Source organism: Lepidochelys kempii, chromosome 4 (assembly GCF_965140285.1).
Source record: "Lepidochelys kempii isolate rLepKem1 chromosome 4, rLepKem1.hap1, whole genome shotgun sequence".
NCBI classification, from domain to species: domain Eukaryota; kingdom Metazoa; phylum Chordata; order Testudines; family Cheloniidae; genus Lepidochelys; species Lepidochelys kempii.
The window spans coordinates 50,363,392-50,375,636 of record NC_136383.1 but is presented as its reverse complement, the minus strand read 5'-3'; the positions used below and the strand labels follow the sequence as shown (position 1 = coordinate 50,375,636).

At 42.0% G+C, this 12,245-nt stretch overlaps 1 protein-coding gene across 3 annotated transcripts in view; it reads left to right on the top strand.

Annotated features, from left to right (window-relative positions):
* Positions 1–12,245, top strand: part of SETD7 (SET domain containing 7, histone lysine methyltransferase) — a 56,653-nt gene that overhangs the window by 42,397 nt on the left and 2,011 nt on the right. For 2 of the 3 annotated variants that reach the window (XR_012158572.2, XM_073341171.2), the window contains one exon: positions 2,434–2,555. Coding sequence is in view for 2 of the 3 variants with exons in the window: in XM_073341171.2 (XP_073197272.1) it covers positions 2,434–2,452 (19 nt within the window). In the remaining variant the exon portion in view is untranslated. Of the gene's footprint in view, positions 1–2,433; positions 2,698–6,602; positions 6,663–7,755; positions 7,891–10,504; positions 10,652–12,245 lie in introns of those variants that run through there. The other variant, XM_073341168.2, reaches the window with a different exon arrangement.

Here is a 12,245-nt window from a genome sequence, read left to right as displayed (position 1 = left end):
CACCCGGGCTGCTCTTCTCCTTAACGCTCAAGTAAGGAAAGAGTGTCTTTAAAAGAAAACTCTCTGCTACAGTACGAAGAACATGGGTCACCTTTCCAGTCCTCCTGGGTAATGGTTCTTTTTCCTTGAAGCTGTTCCTTAGGACCAGGCTTTAAGCTTTTCTGTGAGATTAACAGATTTTCAGTATAGTAAGGTTTAGCATATGTTGGATAGGCTGCTTTATTCTGAGTTAAACTCTAGACGAACATTTTGTTTGTGTGGGTGGCACTCTTCCAGGCTGGAAGGCCTCTCTTCTGGAAGTAAAGCTTTTCTATACAAGAGCCAGAAAACCTAGTGGACAGCTGATTTAATCAATTGTCTAGGCATACCAGGGCCTTAAAATCTCACTTATTGGAGACACTCCTAGCACCTAGGCCAACAAGATATGTTAAAAAGATTGTGAGCCTTTGAATTTCTTTTTTGTTGTTGACTTTAATATGTGTAAATACTGGGGGTAAAAATCAAACCTGTAGGGTGAAGCAATTCGGCATCACTACTGATTGGCTAAAAAGTTTTGTTTAAAGATGTATGTTGTTAAAAAGATACATTTTCCAAGTTAAATTTTGACTAATCTTTTAACAACATGATATAAATGTCCAAAACACCTGCACTATACTCTTGATAACAATTTGGTATGAGCACCACCATTTTAAGATCCTCTTCAAAATTAACTTATCATATGCCTTACCACTCTCAACTGACGCTAAAGGGGGAATAAGTCAGGCCCAATAATATTTTGTACTGTAGGAGAATCCACTGTCTCCCCCCAGTTCCATTCCTAGGTTAGTGGGGACTGGAAATGTTGAGCCATGTGCCTAACTCGCTGTGTTGGGGACAAGAAGGATAGTTTGTATCATTCGATAGTGCCTTTCCTTTAAAGGAAAGTCCTTAGGTTTAAAATATTCCTTACTTATGTTAACACCTTTTAGATTTTTAAAACGGCAACTTTGTAATGTTGATTGAGCTGAAAATTACGAAGTAAGCAATGCACCAGTTTCATTTTCAGCTTCTCTCACAGTAGTATTCCTGATGCTCCCAGAATGACCAAATTTAGTTGTCTAGTTGTGGTGGATTCTGAAGGTCAAACTAAACTATACTGGAAACCTTGTTTAAAGTAGGCTCTGTAGAATTGTTAAGAATTGCTGCTGGAGCAGGTCCTTACTGTAGGTTTCATTATGATAGTTGGTGAATATATATGAATGTGATCAGACAAATATCCATGTTTATTTCCTGGTTTGGAAGTACTGAGCTAAAGCAAAGACTTACAGAAATGAAGTTCCCCAACTGTAGACCACGGAGTTCTTGCAGGTTGTAAGTAGAGAGGAGGCTGATCACATGGGTCAGCTCTGTGTTTTCAGTTACAGAATTGTACTGAGATAGCTTTAGCACTTATTTTCTTAATGTTAAATGTCCACATAAGTAATTACTGTAGTTGTCAGAGGAATGGGATGTACTCTGCATAACTGTGAACAGGAGGTTCATGAGACTTTGTCAAAATGTGGACTGTAAAATTTGAGAACTTTTGCGAACCTGTTCTTTATTTGTGTGTGTATTGTGGGGACGACTAGGAAGGTCAACTAATGTTATTCTACAGCAAGCTGCCAGGCTGAAATGTCATTAACGTGTGTATTCATATGAGGCATCTAAACTTCTTTAAATGTTTAGCTTCCTTAATGTCATTTAATTGTAGTGAGGTTAGGACAGTAGCAGATTAAACCCTGGACTTCTGGAGGTCATGAACTAGCTGGAATCCTGTCCTTTTAAATGTATTAAGCATTGCTAAATCGTACAGTAGGATAGGCTTGTAATACCGGGGCAACAGTTAGGTTTTTTTTTAATATGGAGACAATACATTTAAAATGTTGAAAACATGCTACAATCTGAATCTTGTTATAGCAAAGTTATTAGCAGTTTTATTTTAAACACTAGAGCAGTATAATCCCTGATCCTTGCTCCAAGGAGTGACCACTCAAGTCATTGCTGAAAGGGAACAAAACCTGGCTTCTAAACAAAGCTTAAGAATAAACTGGATCTTGCATGTTCTACTGGTTGTCTGATAATTTTAAAGGGGAAAAAAATTGCAGCAGAGGTTGTAAGAAAGATTTATCTGTCTAGGTAATTCTCTATATCCAGAAACACCTTACTGTGTGCATTTAAAAACAAAGCTTTTGTGGTGCGAGTGACTTTGACGTCCATTTTTCTCATTCTTGTATTTTTCCCCACATCTTCTGGCAACCATAAAAAGATAAGTTCCATGTACATGGCAAAGTTGAATGTTTGACGCTGCGCTATTATAGCAGATCCTCATGCTATTAATGGCAAGGTATGTCAGCAATTTGTCAGATGATGCTTGTTGAAGTGCTAATCCTCTTGCACCTTCTTCCTTCTGTTTAGGGAAAAACAGTTAGGCTGACTCTTCCTGAAGGATCCCTGTGCTTCTTCCTAAGATCACACAGTGTGTACACACACAAGTTCACGTGTGGATTCATTATAATGGATCGCTACAGATATTTCATCTTTAACCAGAAAAGTATGGTTGTGCTGGGGTTCTTGCAGATAGCCTTTGCTACAGTGTGTGTCATCAGTGGATTAATGGATGGCACCTTCAGAACACAAACAGCACTGAGTAAAACAAGAGCACCCGTCTGGGCTGGAATGGTAAAGTTGCATATCTTATTTTTCTGTTTACTTATCCTATTGGGGGTTATAGTTCATGGTTATGGTTATGGCTCCCTCTGGGAGAACTTCTGCTGACTCTTCTCCAGCACCTCTCTTGGAATCTGGTATTTGTCCACTGCTCTGAAAGCACAAGAGTGGAGAGGCACCGGGAAAAGATTTGGGGATATTGCGAGGTGAGGGGCGGAGACCTTCAGCGAGGACTAGAATAACAAGACACACTGTAATTCTGCTTTTATTTCATCAGGCATGGGATGATTTAGAAAATGAGGCTGTGGAGAGTTGCCATTTTAAAAGTTGTAACCAAAAAAAACTGTATAAAGCTAATGATTGTATTGAGCTTCAATGTATTGGTGGGACACAGAGGACCCCTTCATTTCATAAGATTGACTCGGTGCCCATATAACACAGCTGAACTTTTCACTGAAAATGAATTGCAGTAAGAGTACAACAATACCCTAATTGGTTTTAACTTTATTATTAGGGGCAGCACTGTTTCATTGATGTTAGGGATGAAAGCTTAATAATTGCATCAAAGCTTTATAGGTGTTCTGAGCAGCTCAGATTCATAAGGTTTCCCGTATGAAAATATTCCTACGATTCAAAAGTAACATACCATTGCTACAGCATAATATGATCAGGAGTCATTGCTGCACGGTGGTGGTGCCTTCTTGGGTTGTCTGTCTGTCGACTGCTTCTGAAGAATAGGTTCTCTGTTATCTAGTCAGAGCAGGTTGTCAGGTTACTGAAGTGCAACTTGTGTAAAACTTTAAATAAACTGTACCCTGGGGGTAAAATCCTGGTCCCATTTAAGTAATTATCAGAGTTCCCATTGACTGCAGTTTGGCCAGGATTTCATTCTAGATAAGTGTAGATAACCCAAAGATGCATATCTTTTAATATGGGTTTAAGGTTGGAGGGCAGGAGAGGTGATGTAGAGGGGGATGGGAATGGAAGCCAGAAAGGTTTCCTCAAAAAGTACACTAGAGCAGTGGTTTTCAAACTGTTGGTCGCAACCCAGCACTGGTTCCCGGAATGTAATGCACTAGATCACAGCAGCTCTGGTCAGCACTGCTGACCGGGGCATTAAAAGTCCCATAGGCGGTGTTTCCCAGCTAACGCAAACTGGTCCCTACCTGTTCCAACACTGCGCTGTGCCCTGAACCCCCCTCATCCCCACCCCAGAGTCTGCATGCTCTGAGTGCCCCCCCCAAACCTGGAGCCCCCTCCTGCATCCCAAACCCCTCACCCCCAGCTCCAGCCCAGAGCCTGCACTCCCATCCCAGAGCCCTGATCCGCTACCACAGCCCTGAGCCCCCTCCTGCACCCAGAGCCCTGAACCCCTCACGCACCTTAACCCTCTGCTACAGCTCTAAACCCCCCGCAGCCCAAGCCCAGAGCCCCACTCCCACACTCTGAACCCCTGATTCCTGGCTCCACCCTGCAGTCCTCACCCCCACACCCCAACCCTGAGCCCCTCCCACACCCCAAATCCCTCATCCCCAGCTCCGTTGGGTCACGGGCATCAAAAATTTTCTTCAACTGGGTCGTGAGAAAAAAAGTTTGAAAACTATTGCACTAGGGTACCACAAACGACTTTAACTCTGCTCTTTTGTTCCTGCCATCTTGTGCAGCCACCATATAAGGTACATTGGGTGTATGCAAACTCTTTATTTCCATGCTTTCCAATGTTTGAGGGTAAACATAACCTTATTCCAACATACATTAGTAGTTCCCTGCTCCTTTTTGTGAGTTTCTTGACTTCCACCAGATTATTTTTACTGCACCTTTATGTTAAGATTTTATCCGTTAAGTTACTGGCACACATTGACATCATCAGTTCACATTTAATAAAGTTTTATTAGGGGAATGTTTCTGTTCCATAGTGCCTAAAAATACAAACAAAATATTAGAAGTACAAAACTCATTAGTTTTTCTCCCTGTTCCTCACATGTCCCCAGATCTCCCCTCCTCACTGTCCATGTACTCCAGCCAATTTACTCAGGAAGCTGCTGACCCAAAGCATCCTCTTTCATCCTGGACTCATACCTACCTTCTGAGTCATAGCTTCTTTCCTTTCACAAAAGGAGCAGAGAACTACTAATGTATGTTGGAGTACGCAACTTTTTAGTAGCTCACTGGTGCCTTGGCACATGTTGGCTATTGCGCAGCTTCAAAGCTGTTCTTGGGGTTGTCAATACAAGAGTTGCAATACCATATCAGACTGTGGCCCATCTAGTCTGGAATCCTGTCGCTGACAGTGGCCAACATCAGACGATTCAGAGGAAGGTGTAAGAACTTAGCGGTAAGATAATCACCCAACAAATTATGTCTCATCCTGATCTCTACTAGTTAGACAAGCTTAAGTCCTGAAACAAGAGGCTTGCCACCTTTACCTCAGCCCTACCTGGCCAATATTCTGCCCCATCCTCATCTTTGTCACTCTTACCAGAGTGCACCACTTTGGGCTTGGTCTCTGGGACACTATGAAGGGTAGTAGAACTGTTTGGTCTCTGCTGCTCCAAACTGGGATTGCCAGAATACAGCCTTGCTCTGTCATCTGTGACTTCAGCAGGTCTGTGCTTGCAATCCTCATCTGTTTGCCCATTCAGGGTCACAGTGATTGACACTGAAGAACAATGTACCCAGAAATCAGAAGATCTGGGTTCCAATGCTGGCACTGGCTTGCTGTTAAAGACTGAAAGTTCAGAAAACTGGAGATTTTAGAAAGTAACTTAATGTCCTGATTTGCATTTTTGACTGATGTTACCATATTTACATAAATGACAGAAAATGTCCTAATTTCCAGAAATTAAGCCGAATAAGGCTGCCTAATGGAATGAACTTTAGAAAACAGAAATTCCAGACCAATGGTAGGTGGATAGGTAGGTAGTGGCAAGCTTTAAGTTATGAATAGTCTGTTGCAGACACTGTGACTGTAGGTCTACAAAATCAGCCTAAATAACTCAAATAGCTGACAGGCTTAACCAAAAATAGTCAGAGAAACCAGTCCTCGCTGAGTCCAGTTAAAGAAAGCAAGCTTGGAGTTTCTCGGCCAAGACGCTTAAGATGACATGTCAATGACAAACCAATATTAAAATGGCAAAATACTACTTTGATAAATGCCTTCCCAATTCATATGCCTCTCCCCCAGCCCACTATACACATTCTCAAGATAGGAGTATACATGGGATATTTCAGGTGGATTAGCTGAGCATTAGCAAAGTTAGGGAGAGCATCAAAACTTGTGGTAGTGGACAGCTATCTACAGTCTCTCTGTAATACCTTCAGCATATGCTATAAAGGTTGATGAAATTTAAACTACTATATAATTTATAAATGTGTCGACACATGTGATAAATTTTGCTAGACATGTGGTGATAAGTTTTCCTGTACTGAAGAGAGCTGTCTGTTTTCCAAACGCAAATGTCCTTAGTTCCCTGGAATATTATGTGCTAGTTTCACTCTTTTCACACTAGCGGAAATGTAACGCTGCTGAAATGTGAAATCTGACTCCAAAATTATAAAGCAAGGCTGGAATAACTGCTAATTTTATATTAACTTTCACTCTCAGAATGTTTCATTTTCTAAAGAAGTGACAGAATGCCATTTCTTAAACTCCAGGATCTTCACTGTTAAAACCACGTCAGTTATTGTGGCATAAAATGTCTGCTCTCTTCATAGGCTCATTCTTCTTATAAAGTGGGGTGTAAAGGTTCAAGTTCTGTGTGGTCACTATGAACTTAAATAACTTTAAGTGCTTATAATTTAAAATGGCTCCTTATGGAATATATTTTCTGAAACTTGTCATACCCAATATAGTAGCATAACTGGTTAGCATGGTTTCTTTCCAGTTGCAAAATAATCTGTTTATTTTTCACATGCAGGTCATGGGTATTCCTGGAATTCTGGCTTTATTTTCTTCCCAGAAAAAAAATCCAGTTCTTGTAAGTTTGTAGAATTTTTTTTTTAAAGGGGTAGGCGAAGGGGTGACCAGATACATCTTTTGTAAACAACATTAAGTTGGTAGTGGCCCGGTTCACTTTATCGTACTTGGTGCTAAATCTTGCTGCAAGATCCTCACTCTGAGTTCTATGTAGCAGTATTAAATTCTGTAGAAAAATGAGAATTCTGGCAGCATTTACTGATCAGTTATTCCAGAACATGTGATTTTTTGTAACTGATTTTAGATTCCTTCAAGCTCTGTATTTTCTAGCAGTTACTTTTGAATGTACTAGAGAAATATTTCCACAAATTTAATTTGCTTGCTGAACTATATAGTACGATAGGAATTAAAATGGAATGTGTAAAGAGCTTGCTTCTTGACTTTCTGGCCAGCTAAACTCCAAAAGGATATGTTCTTATTTGTAAATGAGTGAACTGCTAAAAGACCCTTGGGGTTTTACTTAATCTAATTGCTTTAACAGACAAACATCTCTGTGGTCAAGATTTGAGATTATAGGGCATATATAATATAGAGGTGGTAGTGGCTTGGAGATACATGTTGAACTTGACTATGGTTTCATAATAATTCTTCCTGCTACTGTCCTTTGTTACCGATCTATCACTATAAAGCTTTAGGAGCTGCTGCAAATGATTTTCTATTATGATCCTGATTTTTGCCCCTCTTAATATCAAAAACTCAAAGTTGGAAAGAGAGACCTGGAGGGCAAGGTAGACTTTTTTTTCTGTAAAAGGAAGTGAATTAGAGAAGGGATTCCTGACTTGTGGATCCCTTAAGAGGGGAGTAGAAAAACAACTGGTAAACACAGTAATGAGTATTGTGGGGAGCTCTTGATGCACTGATATCTTGTTGCAAAGTCACTGGGCTTCCACATGGCTTCAGTCTATCTCTCAAACCAGCCTCAATAGAATACAATCACTGCAGCATTAAGGGTGGTGGTCAGAGCATTTGAAATTATTCAAGTTTGATTGTTAATATATTTCAGAGTGGCTTATTAATTTTAAAGGAAAAATAGACAATGCACTAACTCTTCCTGTCCCCACTCCCATATTTTCCTTGAATTTTTTCCTATGCAGGTGAATGCAATGATATTAGCTTCTATATTTTCTTGTTGTGCCATCATCATTGTAGTTGTCTATGCTTCCCTAACTTTAAGCTATGGTGAAGATGATGAGATGTTCACACATGAGCCAGTTCATGTTGTTCATACGGTAAGTGGCAGTATTTTGTGACAAAATTGTGCTTCCTTTTGTAGGAATGTAATCCAGGCTTTGCAATTCCTTTCAGTATGTGCAAACTAGGCATACACCAACAATTCTAAAATCAGTTTATTATTGCTGAATGCAGGAAGCTCTGTGATTCTCTGAAGAATCACGGTATAATCTTCTCCTGGTACTTGCTACCGTCCAAGAGAGAATGCAGAACTAGGTGGACCACTGGTTTCCTCTGATGTGGAAATTCTTAAGATACCGAACTCCTATCCTAGGAGACATCAATTTGGAGTAGCAAGGAACCTGGTGGTCAAAATATGTTAGGAACATGGGGTCTTCCCCACAGAGAGAACATTCAGTGGTGAAGATCTGGGTTCTTGCCTTGTAGAACATAAATGCTTTGGAGATGTTTCCCATGAGATGGGAGTACTTGGTGGCTATTATAGCATGTAGCCTATATAACTGGAGAGTTTGTACCGACAGTTCTTGATATGAAATTGAGTGTAGGAGAATTAGAACAGGAAGAGTTAAGATCAAAACTGTCAACATTCTAACTTGATTTGATCTGAAACCGTTAGCCTCTTGGCCACAGAATCTATTCATACAGTTTTATTGGATTATGGAGACAAATAGGAACACGAACTGAGACTGAGACCCATTGTGCGAGGAAGTACTGAGAAATTAGAATATCTGTCCCAACTTCAAACAATGAATAACTTTGAATGGGACAGGAAGGGATGCCATTGGCTTGAGTTACTATAAAACAAACTGGGGACTCAAATGTAAACAAACGACAAGATAACTCAGCAACTTCACTAAACTGCAGTATAGTCTAGGGGTTTGAGGAAAGAATTGAGTCCCAACTCCATCAAAGCTTGCAATATGATTTAGGCAAGTCACTTAACCTCTCTGCACCTCAGTTTGCATATTTGTAAAACGTGTAAACGTTTTCTGAATTATCAGCCCACTTAGGTACCTAGACGTAGATTTAGGTGCTGACATTTAGATACTTGCTTTTGCAAATTTTCTGCTGATATCTGGTCTCTTGATACAAAATCCTTTTGGTACCAATAATAGCTTGTTGGGATTAATATATTTATGAAAAAAATGCAAATAGACCCATGCACTGCAGGCCAACTTTCTGATGTCATGCTGCTTAGGTGTGATGTGTCTCACTGTAGAACAAGATGATTTGTAAGGCAGTTGACTCGTCACCAACCGGTCGATCCTGGAGACTCTCCTAGTCAACTGTGATCTCTAGTGGCGCAGCAGGGCTGCCACTAAGGCAGGCTCCCGGCCTGGCCTGGCCCCATGCAGCTCCCAGAAGTGGCGAGCGCAGCCCCGGAGGGGTGAGGCCGGGGGCAGAGGTCTCTGTGTGCTGCTTCTGCCTGCAAGCACCGCCCCCCCCCCAGCTCCCATTGGCTGGGAATGATGAACTGTGGCCAATGGGAGCTGCAGGGGTGGTGCTTGCAGGCAGGAGCAGCATGCAGAGCCAAGTGCACCCCCCGCCCCAAGGGGCCACAGGGGCGCATTGACTCCCTACTGGGAGCAGCATGGGGCAGACAGAGAGCCTACCTTAGCAGCAATCCCACAGCGCCACCGGCTGGGAACCACTGGGTAAGTGCCACCTGGCAGGAGCCCAGACTTGAGCCCCCACCCGGAGCCAGCACCCCACATGCTGCATCCCCTGCCCTGACCCCCCTCCCAAAGCCAGCACCCTGTACCCCCTACCCACTCTTCCCCCTCCTGCATCCAAACTCCTTCCCAGACCCCACACCTCCTTCCGCACCCCAACACTCTGCCCCAGCCTGGAGCCCCCTCCTGCACCCAAACTCCCTCCCAGAGCTTGCAATCCTCATCCCCTTCTGCATCCATACCCCAGGCTCAGCCTGGAGCCCCCTCCCACACTCCATACCCCTCAGTCTCAGCCCAGAGCCTGCATCCCCTCCCGAATCCCAACCCCCTTCCCCAGCCCGGTGAAAGTGAGCAAAAGTGGGAGAGAGCAAGTGATGGAGAGCGGCGGGGGGGGGGGCGAATGGGAGTGAGGGGGATGGGGACGGGGAGATCCTGGGTTGCACTTAAATTCAAAGAGTGATCCTGTGTGTAAAAAGATTGGAGACCACTGATCTAAGAGGATGGTCCTTCAGTATTTACTGATGCAGCAAAGGGTACAGCAATTTCCAAAGCTGACATTAGTCAACGTTGGTATGCACTCGTGTTGGGACAAGGTGTTAAATACAATGAACTTTAAACAAAATGCCTATTAATTTCAAACTTGACTATATAGTACAAAATGGATAAGAAATTATTGTTGCCTCTGCAGAGGGTAGTACAAAGAAATACACAAATACAGAAGGGAAATGTCTCCCATCGACATCAGTGATGTTACTGAATTAATCTTAAATGAGAAGTACTTGGAGTACCTCAATACTAAAAACTACTATTGTATTCCCCCATTGACATGTAAAAGAATAGGAAAGATTTTACAATGGAAAGAGTAAATACACTACAGATAAGAATTTCAGTCACTAGTCAAAACATTGTTTTGGAAGTTAAGTTAAAGTTGAAGCCTGCATTGTTTATCCATCTGACATTTCCTTTGTTTCTGTTTCAGAAGTTTGTGCTTAATAAACTTGTCAAAGGAGCCAATGTAGCAATGTTAATTGCATCTACCTGCAGTGCTTTCATTGTGCTAATTATTGCTTACATGGGCTGCCGAAGTCTTCCACGTTGTTCATGTTATGACGGTGTAACTGGAATGGTATGTAAGTGCTGACTTTTTGAACATAGTTTCTAATTCTATTGCATCACATGTTGTCAAGGTTCCTCCCCCACTCTGAACTCTAGGGTACAGATGTGGGGACCTGCATGAAAAACCTCCTAAGCTCATCTTTACCAGCTTAGGTCAAAACTTCCCCAAGGTACAAAATATTCCACCTGTTATCCTTGGACTGGCCGCTACCACCACCAAACTAATACTGGTTACTGGGGAAGAGCTGTTTGGACGCGTCCTTCCCCCCCCAAAATACTTCCCAAAACCTTGAACCCCACTTCCTGGACAAGGTTTGGTAAAAAGCCTCACCAATTTGCCTAGGTGACTACAGACCCAGACCCTTGGATCTTAAGAACAATGAACAATCCTCCCAACACTGGCACCCCCCCTTTCCTGGGAAATGTTGGATAAAAAGCCTCACCAATTTGCATAGGTGACCACAGACCCAAACCCTTGGATCTGAGAACAATGAAAAAGCATTCAGTTTCTTACAAGAAGACTTTTAATAAAAATAGAAGTAAATAGAAATGAAGAAATCCCCCCTGTAAAATCAGGATGGTAGATATCTTACAGGGTAATTAGATTCAAAAACAGAGAGAACCCCTCTAGGCAAAACCTTAAGTTACAAAAAAGATACACAGACAGAAATAGTTATTCTATTCAGCACAATTCTTTTCTCAGCCATTTAAAGAAATCATAATCTAACACATACCTAGCTAGATTACTTACTAAAAGTTCTAAGCTCCATTCCTGGTCTATCCCTGGCAGAAACCAGCATACAGACAGACACAGACCCTTTGTTTCTCTCCCTCCTCCCAGCTTTTGAAAGTATCTTGTCTCCTCATTGGTCATTTTGGTCAGGTGCCAGCGAGGTTACCTTTAGCTTCTTAACCCTTTACAGGTGAGAGGAGCTTTCCCCTGGCCAGGAGGGATTTCAAAGGGGTTTACCCTTCCCTTTATATTTATGACACATGTGGTACATAGGGAAAACTGTGTGGATTAGGGTAAATGCATTCGTCATCTATCTGACTGGTTTATCTGAGTTCTATGCCATCTAGCCCCACTATGGCTAATTCTAACAATTCAAATTGTCAAAGTGCCATACCTTTTTTCCCTCTTCAAAAATGGAGCTGTCAAAGCTTCCTGCTTCCTTCCCTCCCCCACCACCCCCAGCTCCTTAAAATTACTTTGGCCTTGAGATGTGGGACAGCCCTGATCCGATGAAAGGCAGAAGTTCTGATATCTTCTTTTAAACCCCCAGAGTGTAAGATGTGCCTTTGTGACTTTGAGCTGGGGATGCCTCGTCCTAATGCTCTAAGACCTTTTTCCTAGTCCTAGTAGATCACAAGACATCAGACTTGTAATGCTAGATATGGAAAGGCATTTTAGAACAATTTTAGAGGTTTCTGAAGTGTCTTAACAATCACCTCTCTTCCTTTTGAGGCCTGTATTAGGGCAGCTTGATTTACAGATGCAATTGACGTACCAACCGATGAATAAAATAACCCCTTAATTTTAAACTCTGCACTTCCTGTAAACTATAGCAAATACAAACTCCACCATGAGGTATAAGGGTTTTACT